The sequence below is a fragment of the Ahaetulla prasina genome, chromosome 6, assembly GCF_028640845.1.
Source record: "Ahaetulla prasina isolate Xishuangbanna chromosome 6, ASM2864084v1, whole genome shotgun sequence".
Taxonomy (NCBI): Eukaryota; Metazoa; Chordata; class Lepidosauria; order Squamata; family Colubridae; genus Ahaetulla; species Ahaetulla prasina.
This window is the reverse complement of record NC_080544.1, coordinates 56,953,543-56,976,708: the sequence shown is the minus strand read 5'-3', so window position 1 is coordinate 56,976,708 and position 23,166 is coordinate 56,953,543. Positions and strand designations below refer to the sequence as shown.

At 37.4% G+C, this 23,166-nt stretch overlaps 1 protein-coding gene across 1 annotated transcript in view; it reads left to right on the top strand.

Annotated features, from left to right (window-relative positions):
• SORCS3 (sortilin related VPS10 domain containing receptor 3) overlaps positions 1-23,166 on the top strand; it is a 603,184-nt gene that overhangs the window by 475,476 nt on the left and 104,542 nt on the right. Inside the window, exons 8-11 of the mRNA XM_058189116.1 lie at positions 4,060-4,149; positions 5,088-5,267; positions 15,219-15,365; positions 16,037-16,139. Coding sequence (XP_058045099.1) covers positions 4,060-4,149; positions 5,088-5,267; positions 15,219-15,365; positions 16,037-16,139 — 520 coding nt within the window. The remainder of the gene's footprint in view (positions 1-4,059; positions 4,150-5,087; positions 5,268-15,218; positions 15,366-16,036; positions 16,140-23,166) is intronic.

Sequence of the window (23,166 nt, the reverse complement as noted above, 5' to 3'; positions counted from 1 at the left end):
AGTAGGTAGGTAGGTAGGTAGGTAGGAAAGAAGGGAGGGAGAAGAAAGGATAGGAGGAAAAGAAGGAGGGGAAGATAGAGGGTTAGAAAGGATGGAAGTGATAAGTGGGAAAGAGGAGGGGAAGTAGGAAAGCGAGGAGAAGGATGGTGGAGAAAGTAGAAGAAGGATGAGAAGGGTAGAAAGGATTAAGGAAGGGAGTGGCGGCCAAGAAGGCCTGATTGAGCATAATCTGAGTATAGGATTGATTGTTGGATAAGTGATTGTATTAATTTAACCAATTCACTGGTTAAATTGTGGGAATTATTATGGAAAATAAAAAATTTTGGAAAAAAAAAAGAAAAAGAAAGAAAGACAAAAAAAAAAGATTGGAGCGGTTCACTTTAAGTTTAAATCTATAGTGTGCTCGTGTATTGTTGCGGTTGCGGTAGTCTTCAACAGGAAGGACATTGTAACAGTTGATTCTATGAGTTAAACTCAGGTCGTGCCGAAGGCGGTGGAGTTCTAAATTTTCTAAACCCAGGATTTCAAGTCTGGTGGCATAAGGTATTTTGTTGTGATCAGAGGAGTGGAGAACTATTCTTGTAAAATATTTCTGGACACGCTCAATTGTATTAATGTCCGAAATAAGGTGTGGGTTCCAGACAGGAGAGCTGTATTCAAGAATTGGTCTAGCAAATGTTTTGTATGCTTTAGTTAGTAGTGTTTTTTGTTTGTTTGTTTGAATTTATATCCCGCCCTTCTCCGAAGACTCAGGGCGACTTACATTGTGTAAGGCAATAGTCTCATTCTATTTGTATATTTATATACAAAGTCAACTTATTGCCCCACAACAATCTGGGTCCTCATTTTACCTACCTTATAAAGGATGGAAGGCTGAGTCAACCTTGGGCCTGGTGGGACTCGAGCCTGCAGTAATTGTAATTGCAGGCAGCTGTGTGTTAATAACAGGCTGCATTAGCCTGGTGAGCCACTTCCCAGTACTATCTTTCTGGAGAAGAAGCTACGCAAGATTAAGTTTAAAACTCTTAAAGCCTTTTTGGTAATGTAGTTGCAGTGGGCTTTGGTACTTAGATCATTTGATATGAAAACTCCAAGGTCTTTAACGGGGTGAGTGTCATCTACAAGGTAATGTCCATCGAGTTTGTATTTAGTGTTCTGATTCTTTTTACCAATGTGTAAGACAGAGCATTTGCTGGTTAAGATTTGGAGTTGCCAAATTTTTGACCATTCTGATAAAAAGTTCTTTTTGAAGGGTAGCCATATTGTTGGTGGTGTTAAATAGTTTAACATCATCAGCGAAGAGAACACAATTACTTATAATATGGTCACAGAGGTCGTTAATGTATAATATGAAGAGTGTTGGTCCAAGAACACTGCCTTGGGGAACACCACTATCGACAGGAGCAGGATTTGATAGGGCACTGCCTATTTTGACCACTTGTTGTCTGTTTGACAGGAACGCTGTTATCCAATTATGGAGGGGTCCGGAGATGCCATAGGATTTTAGTTTTAGGAGAAGTTTGTCATGTACCACTGAGTCAAAAGCTTTACAAAAGTCAATGTAAATTGCATCTATTGCTTTGCCTTGATCAAGATTTGTAGTTCATATGTTTTTGCAGTGAGGAAGTTGTAAATTACAGGATAATTTTTTTCTGAAACCAAATAGTTTATTAGAGAGTAGGTTGTTTGTTTCTAGGTGGATTTTGCACAAAATGCCATTTCTGAGTGGTCTTTAGAGGCAGCTGTTATGTTCTGTTATTATTGATGGTTCTGTTATAGGTTCTATTATTATAATTATAATTTTCAGTTGTATTTTTATGTTATAAATTGCTTTGAATTCCTGAATATTATTTTAATTAAATTACAATGGAATTTTTTTTGAAGGAAGAAATGTGAGATTGACAATTGTTATATATTTAGGTAAAGTTTCATATGGCAAGAGGCCCAATCTTGTGGTATTTTGTTTGGATTCAGAAAAAAAAAGTAAAATGTAAATTGTGATTCAGTTAATCAGAAAAACTGCTGTTTGATTAGCTTTATTAAAGATAAAGTGTAATTTTATTATTTTTACAAAACCTTTTGTATTTCTTATAGAGTACTGACACATAGTGCACTATCCATTTGACAAATATGACAAAAATGAAAATATTTTAATATGTTTTTCTAAACAAATTTTTTTTAGTATTCTTAGTGTATTATTGATATATATGAGTCATTATTCTCTATTTATAACAGGCATTTTTTATATTTAGTACAGTAACTTTTTCCCCAAGGAATATAGAATAAGAGTCTACTTTGCTTGCAGTGATACTAGAAATAAGAAAAAAGGAAGGCAGAAATTTATGTTAATTAGGGCATATTTCCTTGTTAATATAAAAAGATCTGCTATAATAAAAAGCTTAAGTATACGGGACATAATAAAGCCAGCAGTCCTTTCCTAGCTCGCTAACTTGAATAAATGGCTCTTGCTCCTGACTAAAGCCAGTTCTGCCAGCCAGTGGTGGGTTTCTACTGGTTCGCCCCGGTTCAGGCAAACTGGTAGTGGCGGCAGAGGGAGGCTCTGCCCACCTGCCCAGACATCTCTGCGCATGTGCAGAAGCATCGTGTGTGTGTGTGAGAGCGTGCCCGTGCCTGCGAGTGACCAATAGCGACCAAAACTGAAACCCACTACTGCAGCTAGCTATGTATTTAAAGCTATGGGAAAGCACGACAAATCACTGACTTTCAAGCCTCACTGCTTTAGTGTACAATTTGGTTCAATCTCAAGAGTTTGACCTCAAAGATCTGAAAAGATGTCTAATTATCTCTTGGCCACCTCACTGTTCACTTGCTATTCTTTCTTCCTACATTATCTTCCAATACGATTTAGCTAATGAACTCCCATTCACTTAGTCTAATGTAGACAAAACAAAATCACCCTAAGAGAATGACGTAATCCAGTCCTAAGATTTAAAAGAACGAACAAGCAAACTCACTTACATACTTCTCCTTAGAATAACTGATAAGGAAATAAAGGATGGGTACCCTCCTATCCTGACTTACTAAAAAGGAGTTCAGTTCATCAAGTAGGATCATTCTTCTATATCTGGGTGGCAATGCTATTAAACTCAACAATTTTGGACAATGCTTTTTTTAAGAGAACAATACACATTCTAAATGTTGAGTTTTATTTCAACCTTCCATCATGTTTCTGTTGAATATGAATAAATCTTACATTCCTACAAAGTATATTGCATTAGCTTTTGCATATGATTACTGTTACAATGAATGTTTATGCTTCTCACTGGAAATAGCCACAGCCACTCAGTGTCCTTGGGAGCCATGCAGTATATAAATTTAATAAATAAATTCCTTATGCACAAAAATGGCAAATCACGTTTTGGGAGTATGCCTTGATGTCTAAAATAACTTCAAATGTGAAAAGGATACATAATTTGGGATTTAAGTCAACATGGAACCATTTACAAAGTGGTACCATGTCTGTAATTTGGGTTTATCTTAACATCAGGGTTTGATATGTGCTTAGGGACATGTCTAGAATGGCTGCTCTCAAAAAGAGAGATCAGACTGACTTGGTATGTCTTGTTCTTAAGAAAACCAAGCTGGCAGCAAGTAGTTTCCAAGATTAGAAACTGATTGCTTTATAATTTGATCTAACAAATAGTTCCCCAGTTTAATCTGGCTTCAATAGTTGTTAGAACAATTTACAAAGCAATCTTTCTAGAACTAATTCAGGGGAAAAGGATTTTTCTTAACAGTCAGTTGGGTTTGGTGCAACAGCCTTCTAACCCCATACCCAACTTTGCTAAATCTTTCTTTGGAACCTCTGTAGATAAAATCATGTCAAATTTAGAAGAATGAAACGCTGGAGCCATGTAATTTTAAGTTAATAATTTAACTTGGTGTTCTACAGATATTTATAGAATCTTAAATGTCTTTATAAAATAATGTTGGTTTGCAATTTTGGTTTACAGTTACAAAATGCTTTAGTTTTACTTATGGAATAATAAGTTATATGTTAAATGAATATTAATTGTATCCCTTTGTATCTATATCCAGGTAACTTCTCGTGGAAGAGCAAATTACTATGTATCTTACAAAAGGGAACCCTTTACTCAGATAAAATTACCCAAATATTCACTACCAAAGGTAAATGTATCTCAACAACTACAAAAATAAGAATGACGTATTTGATTCTGAGTATTATACATATTATAAATTGATTTGTTACATTTCTATAATTTCTATGATTAATAAATTACGGCTAGACCGCTGATATGTGATTCACCATCCAAATGCTTGAGAATCTGGGCTTTCTTTACCCTATGCAATAAAATGGGCATGTCTACCAAAGCTTATTGGCTACATGGTTGATAAGCTGCTTTAATGTTATGCTAATAACATTATTTTTTCATTTCATCTTGGCAACGAGCATACAACTGGTTGATTGTGCTTGAAAGCAACTGGAAATGGATCCAGTGCGTTTGTGATTTTCTACTGAAATTTTTCTATGAGTAGTAATATTATACCCACAGGAAGTGGCGTTTTTACTGGAGACATTTGGCTTTGGTAGCCCTTCTCTTTACTAAATAAATCTACAGCTAAGAGTTACGTTGATAGCGGCTCTAAATTTAGGCATTGGATGTATTAAAAATTGATCACCTTTGTTACTGTTACCAAAAACTAGGCTCAGGCTCAGTGTCTCTGTTAGCTTGACAGCTGTGCTTTGTCTCTTGTAGGCCAAAGGAAACCTTTAGGCTCTGAAGCTACAAATCTTTGAAGAGCAATAAAAACGTGCAAGTGTATAAATAAAAAATGAAGTAGGATGAACTTCTTTAAAGATTCTGGAATCTGTCTTCTTCTTCCCCACTGACCACCCTGCAGCCAATTTAAAATTAAGAAACATACAAATAAGAATACCTGAATGTCATAATTTATTGGCTTGGTCTAATGGAAAATTGTTTAACATCACTCATAACTCATGATCTTTCCCCTGCAGTGGCATAAGGCATGATAATTGCTTTGTGTCCCAAAGGGCAAAGAAATATAAAGATTGGAAATAATAAGTCTTTTATCTTCCTTAACAGGACATGCATATTATCAGCACAGATGAGAATCAGGTGTTTGCTGCAGTTCAGGAATGGAACCAAAATGACACATACAATCTCTACATTTCTGATGCTCGTGGAGTCTACTTCACACTAGCCTTGGAGAATGTTAAGAGCAACCGAGGACTAGAAGGGAATGTTATCATTGACCTTTATGAGGTATGCACCCAAAGTCATAATGAGACAACTTGTCCTCTTATATCCCTAGTGGAATAGCTGAACTCTGAAAGGGCTGCAGTCTCAAAACTCCTTTTTTTCTGAGTCATCAAATCCTGAATTTTCCCTATGCTTATGGATAGCAGCTTAGTAGATTTTATCTTTCAGGAATGTCCCACCTTGCATATTCCGCCTAACTCCCCTGTGTAAAAAAAATAAGTCTCTTGCAACAGATTATGTCTTTCTGACAGTTAAAAGTAAATAATGCAAAAGTTAAAATAATGTCTGCATTGTTACTTGGTTATATAGCTTAGAGGCAAGGGAGCAGAGGATTCAGTCCTTCCTCTCCCCACTTCCTAGTCTAATGAGAAAAAGAAAAACCATATACACAGACGCATATATACATCCATATACGTGTATGCATACATACACTTATACTATATAAATCCTCTTCAATCTCATACTGTATATTGTGCATGCACACACATACACACACACACACAGAGATAACCTATTGTAACATAGGCTAGGCTAGGCTAGGAACTAACATAGGCTAGGGAAGGGAAGGGAAGGGAAGGGAAGGGAAGGAAAGGAAAGGAAAGGAAAGGAAAGGAAAGGAAAGGAAAGGAAAGGAAAGGAAAGGAAAGGAAAGGGATCATGCTGCCTAAGTATGGAACTAAGCTTTAGTTTCAGATATTTTTCTAATTTTGAAGGATGGTATATAATATTTTAAATAAACAAATCTTTATACACACATGCACACACGTGTACACATGCACATTCAAGAATGGAGGGGATATTAAGATCTAATCAAGATTTACAAGAGCTGGATTTTTTTTTGTAATAAATATCTCTTCCTTTTTATTAGGAGCACAATTCAGAATCAGAGTTATAGCAGAAACAGCAATTTCTGTACAATAAAGAAGAATAAAATGGGATTGTGAAATTCCTATGTTGTGGGGGCGGGGGGAAGCAAAGGTTTTAGGAGTTCTGCTGCCAAGAAGGAATTTCTCTGGAGATGAGATTAAAGTTCTCTTATGCGCTCTTAAAAAGCAATTTGTTTTTTGATAGGATATTTTGCACTCACTTCCCTGGTGAATTTCCAAAATAGGTCTCTATCTATAGTTGGGCAATGATAGAAGCCTTTGTGAGAAACATTTGCTGTACTTAAAATTACATTCATTTTCTTTTCTTTTTTTAAAAAAGCCCTTTTTCTGAGATGTTTTCTCATTTTTCTGCCAGTGTGAAAGGTAATTCAGTGGGTTGATTTGTGGAATAAATTACATTTTTTTCTCTTAGAATGAGCTAAATTGGGGCAAGTTGGTGGAAGGGAGGGATCTAAAAGTAGACACATCAGTTACAATTCATCTTTGATATTCTTTTATTGGATGTCTGAAAAATTAAATGCAATCCCTGATCCAGTCTTCCCTAACTAGATGTCCTGAAAATATAGGTATTAGTACCCCCAGAACCTCTAGTAATATATTAATGGTTATTCTGCAGACTGGGACTTCTGAAAACTGAACACCCAGTATATCTGCAGATCATCAGGTTGATAAAGGATGGATTAGTCAACCTTGAAACATTTCAAAAATTCCAGGACACTGACAGTGTATAGAATTTGAGATTTACCAGAGTGCTGAGAAACTATTGCAAATGTGGAAGTTCAGGTCACACTTTTTCTTTGGTAGTATTAAAACAAACAATTCCATATCTTATTATTATAATTCTAACCCTACTCCTAACCTTATAGATTTGGACAGAACATTTTGACTTGAAAAAGCTGTATTTGTTTGTTTTGAACACCGGGCTTGGGTGGAGGGGTGGGGAGAATGGCCTAGCTCCCCCCCTCAAAATTCATATGCCAGTTAACTATCTCAGCAAGATGCAAAATGAAAAATATATTTATTTATTTGCAGCTATAAAAGTCACATAAATAACAAACATTTGGTTATTTGATTTATATAGAATATCCCTGGCCCCCAAATTACTCATTATTGTTGATACTATAAAATACAATTAAAACGTACCAAAACCCACCACCAATTGTCATGAATTTTTGACTCTGATTCTTGGGGAATAAGCCAGCTCTTTAAAGCAAGCAGAGTCAGGGCCAGGGCCATCCATATCTAAGAAGGAATGCTATTCCATAGTAGAAACACAGCAACAGAGAAGGCATGACCAGAAGAGGGCATTTTTAAGAGACATGAGCCAGAGTATTCTGACCCTGTTGGATCTTATTGGATGAGAAAAACTGATAGGAGATGGTGAGCCCCAAAAGTAACATGACCGTATGCCACAAGGGACTTTAAAGGAGATACCAGCACCTTGAATTGTACCCAGAAGCCCATTGGTAATCAATACAGATCATGAAGTAGAGATGTTGTATGGGTGCACCAATCTATGTCCATAACTAGTTATCCACTATATAGTTGACCAGCTACAGCTTCTGGTGGTCTTCAATGGCAGCACCATATAGACCACATTGCAGTAGTACAGAAAAGAAGTGATACATACAACCAAAATATGTGTGACAGTGATCAGGGCCTCCTGATCTAGGAAATGATGCAATTTGCAGACAAGATGGATTTCTCAAAGATTCTGCAAGCTGTGGTCCCAATCTTTTTTTTTTATTTATTTACATTTATATCCCGCCCTTCTCCGAAGACTCAGGGCGGCTTACATTGTGTAAGGCAATAGTCTCATCCTATTTGTATATTTATATACAAAGTCAACTTATTGCCCCCCCCCAACAATCTGGGTCCTCATTTTACCTACCTTATAAAGGATGGAAGGCTGAGTCAACCTTGGGCCTGGTGGGACTTGAGCCTGCAGTAATTGCAAGCAGCTGTGTTTAATAACAGGCTGTCTTACAGCCTGAGCCACACCGCGGCCCCTAATCTTATCTTTGAGTACTAGTCATGAATCTAAAAGGCTCCCTGGATTTTATTGTTTTTTGTTTTGTTTTATTTATTTATTTATTTTTTTGAGAAAGTGTTACCTTATTCAAGACTAGAATAAATAGAAATTCTCTAAATCCAGATTTCAAAATCCACAGTCCTTTCAATTACAGATGGTAGTTTCCACAGGCATAAATTTATCTAGTAGCTTAGATGAGTGCAGCTTAAAACCAACAGTCAGTTAGGAAAGAAAATAACTAAAAATTCATATTGTTTGCAGTTTTGATTGTAGTGCATGATCTACAAAAAATGAGCTCTGCTCAAGTCAGCATCCAGCTATGTCATTGATCTGATCCTGCTTCCACTGCTTGCATCTTTATGGCAACCAGTTGTCTCAAAATATAAACTCCAAGATCAGAAACACCCTGAACACAATTGCTATAACCCCAGCCACTAAGTGAAAGAATTACCACTACTAAATAAATTACACTTGTTGTAACCATTCCGCAATCAACAACAAGCAGATGATCAGTAGTATCTCAAGTCTCAGTAACATTTTTTTTTCTTAAATATTAGGATATTTTTGCATGTTTTTGCAATTTTGTGAATGTTTCATAGATATTTCAAGATTGAGTATGTTAGCTCTTAACTAAAAAGATAATAACTTTATATAAGACTTATGTGTTTCCTTTAATTTAAATGATTTTTAAAATTTCATTATTGGGAGAAACACCAATATTTCAGTATAGTTCTCACAATTCCATTTTTTCCTTGCATAAATATCACATGTGTCTCCAATCTATATTGCAATATGTTAAAAATTGTTTCATTTCTGGAATTCTCATTTTTCAGTTCATATTTATATCTATGTAAAGAATCCTAAAGAATGCATTATCCAATTGTATTGCTCTTCTGAACAGTAAGATGACATGAGAGTATATGAAAACATGTGTAATCATTCTGATATTCTATTGTCAAATTAAACAGTGACCTGCCTTTATGCTACAAAATTAGCTGCTCAGTTGATAGTGGCCATCACTAAATAAATGGCTATCTTCCCTAGCTGCTAGATCAAAGACTTGCGACTGTGCACCTACACACTGATGCACATATGCACCCTTCAGACCTTCATATATATATTAATCTCTTCCCCTTCTTAGTTCTCTCTCCCTCAGCAATTTTGAATACTATTTCTTGGAGTAACACAAAGATTAGCAATCCTAGCAACTCTGCTTATATGACTCCTCACTGCAGTAAAATGGGTGATTTTCAGCAGATTCATTGCCATGTATTTTGAGAGCCAGGAAAATCTACAGAGTAATCTGGCTGCCAGCAATGTGACTCAGTATGACTGCAGGGTCCCATGTCAAACAGTAGATCAAGTCTGTCAGTGTAATTATGAGCTGGGATAGCCATAACGACAAGTCAGCCAATGGGAACTGTTTGGTGACTGAGAGCCATGTGAGGTAGCTCGGAGCCTGGGTGTGGCTTAGCTTGACTGATTTATTTATTTATTTATTTATTTATTTATTTATTTATTTAGTCACAATAGTATATATAAGCATAAGCATGAAAGTAACTATATAATATATAAGCATATATATAAGCATAAGTATGTAATAACTATATTAATTGGATATAATGAAAGGACACAATAGGACAGGAACAGTAGGCATGTTTGTGCTCTTATGCACGCCCCTTATTTATTTATTTATTTATTATTCACATTTTTATACCGCCCTTCTCCGAAGACTCAGGGCGGTGTACAGCAAATAAAACGACAATAATACAAAAAACCATTTAAAATACCATAACAAAATTAAAAATCTAATTAAACTGCTGTATACTTAAAACTATTAGATAAAAATACAAAGATAAAACCCCTGTTAAAAACCCGCTAAAATCCCCAATTATTGGTGAAAAAAGAAAGTCTTGAGCTTGCGTTTAAATGTCTGAAGATCAGGGAGAAGATGGAGTCCCACCAGCAGCTCATTCCACAGAGCCGGGGCCCCCACAAAGAACGTTCTTCCCATTGGTTGGCTGACGGCACTCTAAGGAGGCCCTCCCTGTGAGAGCGTACTGGACGCACCGGACAATGCGAGGGAACTGGCGGCAGCAGGCGGTCCCGTAAATATCCCGGTCCGATGCCATGGAGCGCTTTAAAGGTGATAACCAACACCTTGAAGCGCACCCGGAAGACCACCGGCAACCAATGCAGCCCGCGCAGGAGAGGTGTTACATGGGAGCTACGAGGAGCTCCCTCAATCCCCCGCACGGCCGCATTCTGTACCAGTTGAAGCCTCTGGATGCTCTTCAAGGGGAGCCCCATGTAGAGAGTATTGCAGTAATCCAGGTGGGAAGTGACGAAGGGCATGAGTGACTGTGCATAACGAGTCCTGGTCCAGGAAAGGGCGCAATTGCGAATCAGGCAACCCTGATAAAAAGCTCCCCTGGCGACGGCCGTCAAATGGTCTTCTAAGGACAGCCGTACGTCCAGGAGAATACCTAAATTGTGCACCGATTCCCTGGGGGTCAACGATTCGCCCCCCACAGTCAGCAATGGGGTAAGCTGACTGTGCCGGGCTGCCGGCATCCACAGCCACTCCGTCTTGGATGGGTTGAGTCAGAGCCTGTTCGTCCCCATCCAGACCCGAATGGCTTCAAGACACCGAGTCATCACATCGACGGCTTCGTTGGGGTGGTTCGGGATGGAGATGTACAGCTGAGTGTCATCGGCATACAGCTGACAACTCACCCCAAAACCACGAATGACCTCTCCCAGCGGCTTCATATAAATGTTGAACAGGAGGGGTGAGAGAATTGACCCCTGCGGCACCCCACACGTGAGTTGCCTAGCGGTCGATCTCTGCTCTCCTGTCAACACCGTCTGCGAATGGTCGGATAGGTAGGAGGAGAACCACTGTAAAACAGTGCCTCCCACTCCCAAACCCCCCAACCGCTGCAGCAAGATACCATGGTCGATGGTATCGAACGCCGCTGACAAATCTAACAGGACAAGAACAGAGGACAACCTCTATCCCGTGCCCTCCAGAGATCATCAACCAACACGACCAAAGCCGTCTCTGTGCTGTACCCAGGCCTGAAGCAGGACTGGCACGGGTCTAGATAAACAGTTTCCTCCAGGTACCAGGGGAGCTGCCAAGCCACCACACTCTCAACAACCTTCGCCAGAAAGCGGAGGTTGGAGACAGGACGATAATTAGCCAAAATAGCTGGGTCCAGGGAGGGCTTCTTGAGGAGGGGCCTCACCACCGCCTCTTTCAAGGTGGCAGGGAAGACTCCCTCCATCTGAAAAGTGCTGGTAATTCTCTGGAGCCAGCCTCGTGTAACCTCCTGGGTGGCCAGTACCAGGCAGGAGGGACACGGGTCCAATAAACATGTGGTGGCATTCAGCCTCCCCAGTATCCTGTCCATGTTATCGGGAGTCACAGAGTCAAACTCAGCTCAAACAATGTTCTCAAGACGTGCCTGCGTCATCCCGCCTAGATCCACCCAATCAGTGCCCAACTCGTCCCGAATCTGAGTGATTTTATCTTGCAGATAACTTCCAAATTCCTCAGCTCGGCCCTGTAAGGGGTCCTCCCGCGCCCCCTGAAACAGAAGGGAGCGCGTCACCCTAAACAGGTTGACTGGGTGATTATCTGCCGAAGCTATAAGGGCAGAAAAGTATTCATGCTTTGCCGTCCCTATTGCCACTAGATAGGCCTGAATATGTGGCACTAGTGTTCGGTCAGATTCGGAACGGCTGGCTCTCCAAGCGCTCTCAAGGCGTCTTTTCCGGTGCTTCATCTCTCTCAGCTCTTCAGTAAACCAAGGTGCCGGTCGAGAGCAGCGCCGGGGCAGAGGCCGCATAGGCACGATGCGGTCCAAAGCCCCTGCCGCCGCCCTTTCCCAGGCGGCAATGAGTTCTTCAGCCGACTCGTGGGCCAGTTCCTCAGGAATCAGCCCAAGCTCCATCAGGAACCTACTCGGTTCCATCAGGCGCCTGGGACTGAACCACCGAACTGGCTCCATCTCCCTGTGGTGAGGGCTACAGACCCTCTTAGGAATGGGGTGAGGTCAATAGTAGAAAGTTTTTGGTTAAAGCTTTTGGGATTATGGGAAGAGACCACAGAGTCAGGTAGTGTGTTCCAAGCATTAACAACTCTGTTACAGAAGTCATATTTTCTGCAATCAAGATTGAACCGGTTAACATTAAGTTTAAATCTATTGTTTGCTCTTGTATTGTTGTGATTGAAGCTGAAATAGTCTTCAATAGGAAAGACATTGCAATAGATGATTATACGAGTTAAACAAAGGTCCTGTCAAAGGCGGCGGAGTTCTAAGTTTTCTAAACTCAAGATTTCAAGTATAAGGTATTTTGTTGTATTCAGAGGAGTGGAGAACTCTTCTTGTAAAATATTTCTGGACGTGTTCAATTGTATTAATGTCAGAGATGCGGTATGGGTTCCAGATTGGTGGTCTAGCAAATGTTTTATAAGCTCTGGTTAGTAGTGTAGTGTTTCTGGAGAAGAAGCTATGTAAGATTAGGCTTACAACTCTTAAAGCCTTTTTTGCGATGTAGTTGCGGTGGGCTTTGGCACTTAGATCATTTGATATGAAAACTCCAAGGTCTTTGATGGAGTGAGGGTCATCTACAAGGTCATGTCCATCAAGCTTGTATTTAGTGTTCTGATTCTTTTTTCCAATGTGTAAGACAGAGCATTTGCTGGTTGAGATTTGGATTTGCCAAGTTTTTGACCATTCTGCCACAAAGTCAAGGTCTTTTTGAAGGGTAGCTGTATTGTTGGTAATGTTAAATATTTTGACATCGTCAGCGAAGAGAACACAATTACTTTTAATATGGTCACAGAGATCATTAATGTATAATATGAAGAGTGTTGGTCCAAGAACACTGCCTTGGGAAACGCCACTATTGACAGGAACAGGATTTGATAGGGCACTGCCTATTTTGACCACTTGTTGTCTGTTTGACAGGAACGCTGTTATCCAATTGTGGAGGGGTCCGGAGATGCTCTAGGATTTTAGTTTTAGGAGAAGTTTGTCATGTACCACTGAGTCAAAAGCTTTACAGAAGTCTATGTAAATTGCATCTATTGTTTTGCCTTGATCAAGATTTGTAGTCCATATGTTTTTGCAGTGAAGAAGTTGTAAGTTACATAATAATTTTTTTCTGAAACCAAATTGTTTATTAGAGAATAGATTGTTTGTTTGTAGGTGGAGGATAATGGATTGGTTGATGATAGATTCCCTAACTTTACAGGTAACACAGCATAGAGAGATTGGTCTGTAATTTTCAACTAAGCTGGGGTCTCCTTTTTTGAAGACAGGGATGACTGTGGCTAGTGACCAAAGTTTGGGAAGGGAACTGGTCATGAAGACTTTTCCAAAGATTATGCTTAGGGGTTCTGCTATATTAGTGGAAAGCTTTTTTAAGAAGTATGCACATAGTCCATCAGGTCCTATAGATAGGGATGGTTTCAGTTTGCGAAGAGCTTTTTCAACATTTTCTTCAGTGAAATCTATATATGTTAGGTCGTTGTTGGTGTGGTTGGGGAATGTTGGGTATGAGCCATTACTGTTAACAAAGACTGAACCAAAGAATGTGTTAAAGAGGTTTGCTTTAACTTTTTTCATCATTATTTTCTTTGCTGTTAGATTCTTTTAGTGGTGGGATAGATCTCGAGTCATTAAGTTTGTTAATCTGTATACAATATATATAAGACTGCTTCTGTGATTCTATTGCTTCTGTGCTTCTGGATTCTGGTTCTGGCTTCTGCTGCATGGTTATTGTATACATGCATCATGCTTTATATTACTGTATATAAAGAAGTTTCTTTCTTTTTTTACATGAATCCTGTTGAATTATTTACTTGTGTGCTAGTTGGACTGCTGCAAATTCAAACAAAGTCGTGACTGGCTATAAGCTGAGGGCATAGTCCAGTATCTGATTATTATTTTTAACATAACCAATGCTGCATTTCAATGCTTAGATGACCTAGATATTGGTATTTGAACATAGATCTTTTTAATGTTTAATAGTGTTTTACTAATCTAAATGAAATGTTAATATATAGTGCTATGATATGTATGATATGCCAAATACTAAATAAATAAATAAATAAATAAATAAATAAATAAATAAATAAATAAATAAATAAATAAATAAATCAGCAGATTTATTGCAAAAGGGAAAGTATTTTCTATCCTTTTAAATCTGACTAATGTTGCTTGTTTTTCATTGTTAATGGTGGTAAACTCTGTAATCATCTGATTCATGATAGATGATATATTTTTTCCTTCTTAAAATCAATGCTGCATTACCTCTTGATCATTATGATCAACTGCTCGTCAATTGGACAAGAATATCTGAGGTTTCACGGACAGTGCTTTTCACGCAAACATTTTCAGGAAGTCTGTGGTCCCTACGTTAGTTAATTCTGGATTAGATGGAGTTTGAGGTTATGCAGTAGAGATGTAATTCTGAATTAATTGGCTTCAGACTATGTAAAGCTTTTAATTTTATTTAGCAAGTTTCCTGAATGAAATGGTTTTCCAGTAAAATATATTGCCAAGAAAAAATGAGTCAATTGATATTCCTTTCAAATTTTATTTTAAAAAATTCATATGATTTCTTTATGACCTGAAAGCGTTCCTGCTAGAGGACAGATATTTGCCGTTGTCTGCCAGATGATTATATTGACATTTAGATGCCCACAATGGATGGAAAGCTACCCTTTGAATAATAGATGTATTATATATGTTTATCTCTTGTTTTGCTTGTTTAACTCCCAAAGTTTTGAATTTTTCTGATACCATTGATTGTGCAATACATAGAGCATCCAAGGGACATTTTCATTTTGAAAAATAGCTTTCAGAAATTTTTTTTTAAAAGTTTTTGGTTGCTTGTGTTGAATCCATTTGCTTTAAGCAATTCTTTAGACTTTTAATAAATGCTTATGCACTACTTAGCTGTGTCTTGTCTTTACCTAATCATGCAATATGGTTTTTCATTTCTTATCATTTTTCCTAGGTAGCAGGGATCAAAGGCATATTGCTGGCTAACAAAAAAGTAGAAGACCAAATAAAAACATTCATCACCTATAACAAAGGAAGAGACTGGCGTTTGCTACAGGCTCCAGATTCTGACCTTACAGGGGATCCCATTCATTGTCTGCTGGTCAGTGATGGAAAATTTCCAAGCTCTAATTTTTTGGGTCAATTTCCCAAGCCCAAATAGAAAATTTATTGATGTCTAAGGAATATTTCCTTGAAATTCAACCCTGTACAGTTAATGGTTCTCTGTTCCCCCCAAAAAAATTATTCAAGGAAACATTACGGACATTTAATAACAGGCTGTGAATTTATCTTAAATTTCATTGCTTTCTACAGAAAGAGGGCCTGAAAAATTTTTAATTATACAGTGCTATGTTTCCAACTATAGAAAGCAAAGTGATTTAGTAATTTTATTTTTCTAAAGTCAAACCGGAAACAAATTATACCATATGATCTGAACTGCTATCTGCGTTGCAACTAAAAATCCATGAAAAGAAAGCTCTTGAATAATACTGGATGTCTAGCAAGTTTGTAGAGAAGGAGATTTTTGGAATTATTTCCATAATATATTCAGAAACCAGAATGCCTTTCATGTTACCTTCATGCGTAAACCCACATAAGCAGCAATAATAATTTATTTTTGGAAATGAATTGTTGCTGTTGCTGTTGCTGTTGTGGATAATACTATTTTTGAATGAAGAAAATTTGAACTTTGATATCAAGAGGATAGATTAGTCTATATTCTCAAGGTCGATTTATCAACAACAATATATTACAATTTCTCAATTTTTTCAGCCTTTCTGTTCCTTGCACTTACATTTGCAAGTCCCTGAAAACCCTTATACTTCAGGCAGCATTTCAAGCAAAGAGACAGTCCCTGGACTTCTGGTTGCTACAGGTAAATAAAATGGCTTTATTTAGTTGTTCCTGTTCTTTTCAAATATATGCCTGCTTCCCAAGTATAGCTGACAGAATAATGTTAGCTGCATTTGAACATTTCTGGGGAAGAACAGCTATAGGCAGAGCTTTGTTTATTTATTATTTCTTTATTAATTTATTTAATTATTGAGTGCCTTCAAGTCAGATTTGTTCTTTTTTTTTTACTTTTGGTGATGATCTGGACAAGTCTCTGGAGTTTTCTTGCAAGATTTTGGAAGCGATTTTCCAGGGCCTTCTTTCTAGGGTTGAAAGAGAGTGGCTGGCCCAAGGTCATCCAGTTGGCTTTGTTCCTACAACAGGACTACAACTCACCATCTCCATTGGAGATCTCCAATCTTTATATGGCTACATTTCCAGACTATTTAATTCACTCATACACACATACATTCACTCACTCACTCTCTATTGGTATTTCCTCCAAAATTCCTGCTTTGAATACCAGGAGGGTCTTTCCCCAGCCTATCCATAACTGGAATTCTGCTAAAGCTCTTCTACAAAGAATTTATGTATTATAAATACACTATATAGCAATAAAGTTTGAGGTTTGGTCAATTTTGTCACTCAAGTATGAAATGTCCAGCCTATAGAGATGTTCTTGGTACCTGTTTCATAGTATTTTGGTCCCAAGTTATGATGATTTATTCTGGGTATTTTAATCTGAAAATTTTTTAGACTGCTGTATGTTTAACCTCTACCTGCTTGCTATGGCTTTAGTCTATATTTGAGAGTTTTGTTCATTTTTTGCTGTTCATATTCCTGGAATCTAATCAAGGAACACATATTCCTTGAATACAAAAAAAACACAAAAGGAAAAAACAATCCAACCTATCAAAAACAGCATCACAAAAAACAGATTAGGAACACAAGTTAAAATAGGGAAGAAAATGGTAAGTGAACATCTGTCTATTCTAGACGAGTTCAAATCACAAGGACCGGATGGATTACACCCCAAGGTTCTGAAGGAACTGGCAGACGAACTATATCTTTCAAAGATCCTGGAGCACAGGGGAACTGCCAGAGGACTGGAAAAGAGCTGATGTAGTTCCCATCTTCAAAAAAGGAAAAAAACAGATCCAGGAAACTACAGACCTATCAGCCTGACCTCAATACCATGGAAGATTCTGGAAAAGATAACCAAGCAACGAATCACCAAACACCTAGAAGCAAACAAAGTAATAACCAAAAGCCAACGTGGGTTTGTCAAAAACAGATCATGCCAGACTAATCTTATTGCATTCTTTGACAAAGTGACAAAGTTAGTAGACCAGAGGAATGCTGTCAATATAATTTACTTGGACTTCAGTAAAGCATTTGATAAAAGTAGACCATAACCTACTACTAGATAAAGTAGAAAAATGTGGGTTAGACAGCACCACCACCAGATGGATTCGTAACTGGCTGACCAACCGCACTCAACGTGTAGTCCTCAATGGAACTACATCCACATGGAGGGAAGTATGCAGTATACCCCAAGGCTCTGTTTTAGGCCCAGTACTCTTCAACATTTTCATCAATGACTTGGACAAGGGGATAGATGGGGAACTCATCAAATTTGTAGATGACACCAAGCTGGCAGGAATAGCCAACACTCCAGAAGATAGGCTAGAGTTACAGAAGGATCTTGACAGACTAGAACATTGGGCGCTATCTAACAAAATGAAATTTAACAGTGAAAAAAGTAAGGTTCTACATTTAGGCAAAAAACAAAAAACAAAATGCACAGGTACCATATATGTGGTACCTTGCTCAATAGTAGTACCTGTGAGAGGGATCTCGGAGTCCTAGTGGATAACCATTTAGATATGAGCCAGCAGTGTGCAGCAGCTGCTAAAAAAGCCAACACAGTTCTGGGCTGCATAAACAGAGGAATAGAATCAAGATCACGTGAAGTGTTAGTGCCACTTTATAATGCCTTGGTAGGGGCACACTTGGAATACTGCATTCAGTTTTGGTGGCCACGATGTAAAAAAGATGCTGAGACTCTAGAAAGAGTGCAGAGAAGAGCAACAAAGATGATTAGGGGACTGGACGCTAAAACATATGAAGAACGGTTGCAGGAACTCGGTATGTCTAGTTTAATAAAAAAGAAGGACTAGGGGAGACATGATAGCTGTGTTCCAATATCTCAGGGGCTGCCACAGAGAAGTGGGAGTCGGGCTGTTCTCCAAAGCACCTGAGGGTAGAACAAGAAGCAATGGGTGGAAACTGATCAAGGAAAGAAGCAACTTAGAACTAAGGAGAAATTTCCTGACAGTTAGAACAATTAATAAGTGGAACGACTTGCCTGCAGAAGTTGTGAATGCTCCAACACTGGAAATTTTTAAGAAAATGTTGGATAACTATCTGAGAGGGTGTAGGGTTTCCTGCCTGGGCAGGGGGTTGGACTAGAAGGCCTCCAAGGCCTCCAAGGTCCCTTCCAACTCTGTTGTTATATACTAAATTATATTTTAAACTAAATGTATATATATGTCTGTTAAGATAAATTTATAAATTTCCGCGTGGTACCATTTTTATTGTTCTACCGTACCTTGTCAAGGTTATAAGGCATCATGATCATTAGACACCTCCCTCCCTTGTAAGCAAATATACTCACCTGTGTATAAATCTTTATTGAGAAATATTTTGAAAACTTTAGCCAACCAGCACCTTTATCAACTGTTTTCTAATCCATCTAATCAAAATACATTTTATCTCGGAGGTCGATAATTTCCCAAAATTTGTAGACCATTGTTATCTGTGAAATAGCATCAATCCATGCATCAGACTGATCTTTATATGCACTCCTCCACACTCTTGTACTCTTACTTTAGCCTATTGGCCTGCACTGACTTCATACTAAATCACCAGTGTCATATTGAAAATTGGAGGTAAATCCTGGAAAAGTGATATATAGGGATATACAGGGATAATAAAAAAGCAATAAATATAACCAGGTGTTTGTGCAAACGGCTATTTTGAAACAATACATTTTTATAATACACATATGTTGGATTATGATATTATCATTATTTCTTTTGAAATCATGTAAATTTACAGAATACAGAAAGAAAATCTCCCCCTCAGACTATTATTAGAGCTGTGGTGGAGCAATGGTTAGAGTGCAGTACTGCAGGCTACTTCTGCTGACTGCTGATTGCTAGCAGTTTGGCAGTTCAAGTCCCAGCTGCTCAAGATTGACTTCTGAGGTGGGTAAAATGAGAACCCAGGTTGTTGGGGACAATATGCTGACTCTGTAAACTACTTAGAGAGGGCAGTAAAAGCATTGTGAAGCAGTATATAAGTCTAAGTGCTATTGCTATTATTCAGTAGCATAGTTTCTTAGAAGCACCACCATGTGCTAAGGAGGATTGCTGTGGTGTAATGTGTTCCTATTCTTAATCAATATTATGTAAACTTTGTACTAGGTTTGTTATGGTTTGGAAATGGCGTGACTGGCAACTATTGTGCATACTTTGGGACATTCTCTTACAATAAAGCTGCATGGCAAGGGAATTAGCAATAGTTGTACAGTACACATGACTGGAACTTAAGAGTTATTACTCATAATTGATGGACTGCTTTTTCCCTTATCAAAAAGAACTTGGAAACACTTCATTGCCATGTATTTAATGTTCTGTGCTTTTCAATAAAGCCTATCTTTAACTGATCACATGATTCTAATAACATTCTGTAATAACGTTAAAATGCCCGCAGTGCCCAGGCCTTAATAATTAACCTGATAGCCATCATAGCACCTGTATATCTGCACTTGCCTGCTCACAGTAGGCTCTCTCATCAGGGTGGCCATCATCAACCAGCTTGATGCAGGGTACCCAGCATGTTTAGTTCAGCAAGAAATGTCCAAGGTTATAAAAAATTGTTGAATTATTGTCACTATAGATAACTTATATTTATACCTTGGCATGTCTTCTGCAATTCCCCAGAAATGTCAGACAGCTGGCATATTGCTGTTTATAGGAGCCTCAGTTATTATCCTATTACATTAATGCCCACAATAAATTTGCATATAGCTGTTCCATGCTCAGGCTTAAAGTGTAAACAAGTGTTTTTTACTAGATTGGGCAGCAACAAGGTAGTAGTATAATGCTCAATCTAAGAAGTAGCAATGGATTGATAAGATGATAGATTTCTCAAACCAACTAGTATTACCAGATTGGCTTTCTAATATGATATTTTCTGGATGACGATGCATTATATAACTGTACTATATTACGTTATATAATTATACAACTACAATTAATTAATGGCAGGTGGGCTAAGGCAGTCATAGAATGAATTCCACTTGATAAAATGTCCAAAAAAGAGACCTAATGTAAGATGGAGCAATGACATCAGCAAGTATATGATGTCCAACTGGCAAAAGTAAGCTCAAGACCTCATTGGTTGGAAACATGCAGAAGAAGCCTTCAGTGGATAGACAATGGCTAGAATGATGATGATAATATTATCTGTTGTCCATGTTTCCCTTATACCAGTAATCTATATTTAAAAATATTAATAATTTATAAATATAATCTGAATTTAAAAAGACAAGATACCTACAAGCTACAAAGTTCTCTATACAATAAAATATAATAGAATACAATTCTTTATTGGCCAAGTGTGATTGGACACACAAGGAATTTGTCTTTGGTGCATATGCTTTCAGTGTACATAAAAAGAAAATATACATTCATCAATAATCCTAAAGTACAACACTTAATGATAGTCATTGGGTACAAATAAGGAATCAAATCATACTAGGAAACAATCAATATAAATTATAAGGATGCATGCAACAAAGTTAGTCATACAGTCATAAGTGGGAGGAGATGAGTGATAGTAAGATTAATAGTAATGCAGACTTAGTAATAGTTTGACAGTGTTGAGGGAATTATTTATTTAGCAGGGTGATGGCATTCAGGTAAAAACTTCTTGGGTCTAGTTGTTCTGGCTTGCAGTGCTCTATAGTGTCATTTTTTGAGGGTAGGAGTTGAAACAATTTATGTCCAGGATGCGAGGGGTCTGTAAATATTTTCATAGCACTCTTTCTGACTCATTCAGTATATAGATCCTCAATGGAAGACAGGTTGGTACAATACAATACAATAGATTTGACACATAGTGAGATTTGTTAGATTTGACATATAGTGAGAAATTGGAATCAATTTAAATTGTGTATTTATTAAAATGTAATCCTCTGAACTATGGAAATACACAGAAAAAAATCTGTAATTTGATCTACAATCACAGCTGAATCAAACCTCGAAAAAGAACTTCTCCTTACACTCATCCATTTGTTATGTTCTTCTTTCCAAACAAGAAAACTGCCCTTTGCTTATGAAGATAGGCAGAAGTTAACATTAGGAAGAACTTCTTGTCTACATATGTATCAGAAAAAAACTTTGGTTATCTGCATTCTATGTGCAATGTGGTATTTCTTAGAGGGATGCAAAAGGGATTGTACACTTGAAAACACTTTCAAAATTATCAGCAGACTCAACTGAACAGACAGTTCAGACAGTTTTAGACAGTTATTGAAATAAAATACATGGTATGCACCATAAATAAGCTTCTCTTTGCATAATTTATAAAGTATAAGAGTGTCTTCTTTATTCAAGAATTCCAGAGGGAAAAGGTTAGTGATACTTTTTATTAAGCAATCACTAAATTAGTAATGAAATCCATAATGAACAGAACTCTTATTTACTAGGAATAAATTTTCTCTCTAAATAAGAGCATATTTGATAGAGGTATACCAAAGATTCAGACTCACAATGAATGAATTGCTTACAGCTTCCTACCTATAATGGCCAACTTGAGGGTTAAATTTGTACCCTATAACTATCATTAAGTGTTGTAAGTGTTGTACCTTGATGAAGGTATCTTTTGTTTTATGTACTCTGAGAGCATATGCTCCAAGACAAATTCCTTGCGTGTCCAATCATATTTGGCCAATAAAAAAATATATTCTATTAAAAAAGCAGTACATTCAGAAGCCTCTAATAGTCCCTGCTAAATTTTTATGCAAGTAACAATTCTTGAAGTTTATTCATTAAAATAATGAAATGATGCAGTTTAATAGTTTCTATCAAGAACTTTTCATATGACTTTTTGTATCAATCATAACCCTTAAATTTCAGATTATTTTTTTTGTGCAATATTATGTATTTTTGCAAGTTGGCATGCTGTACCTTTTACTCACTAGTAGGAATGTGTCAAGCTGCATCTGGGTTTCATTCTTCATTTTCCAACATTAAATGTCAGATGCTCAATTAACATTTTCATTAGTGTGTATTTGTTTTGCCTGCTCTGAAGTGATAAAAGTTGGGAGTTGACTTTATCTTTCTTTCATTTTTAATATAAAACAAAACAGAAGAAGCTAGTTTTCATTTAGCCATATTTTCTTATGGTGAAGTAATAACTTCCAAAAGTTGGTTTTCCCATCAGACATATAATTTAGGAAACTTTATTTAAATTGAGTTGCAGATAGTTTCCTTGGTTCTTTTTTTAATAATTTTCTGAGAATGTGAAAGCAGATTATCTAAACTAATTTCAGTCCAGGATAGATACAGCTTTAACATGTTTTTAAATGACCAATGGTAGAGTTGGGATAGAGTTAGTTTCTCACCCTTGTGATCTTTGATATCTCAGCTATTTTTGATACGATTGACCATGCATCATGTAGGGTTCACTTTGGGGGTTGAAAATAGAGATCATTTTCTTATGGTAGTTCTATTTCTTCCTCTGAGGCCAAATTTGGAAATGGGTGCAGGGAAAGATTGCAACTTGCAACATCTACATTAAACAACTGTGTGACATCATTTATCAGTTTGGGGTTCAGTATAAATAATATACGAATGATACCCAGTTATATGGTTTAACTATAGGCCAACCAGGAGAGGCTGTTGACATTCTGTTGTAGTATCTGGTTCAGATAGGAACTAACTGAAGTTTGGGTAGGGCTAAATTGTCTCCTATTCAATTAAATTGAAGTTCTGTGCGTG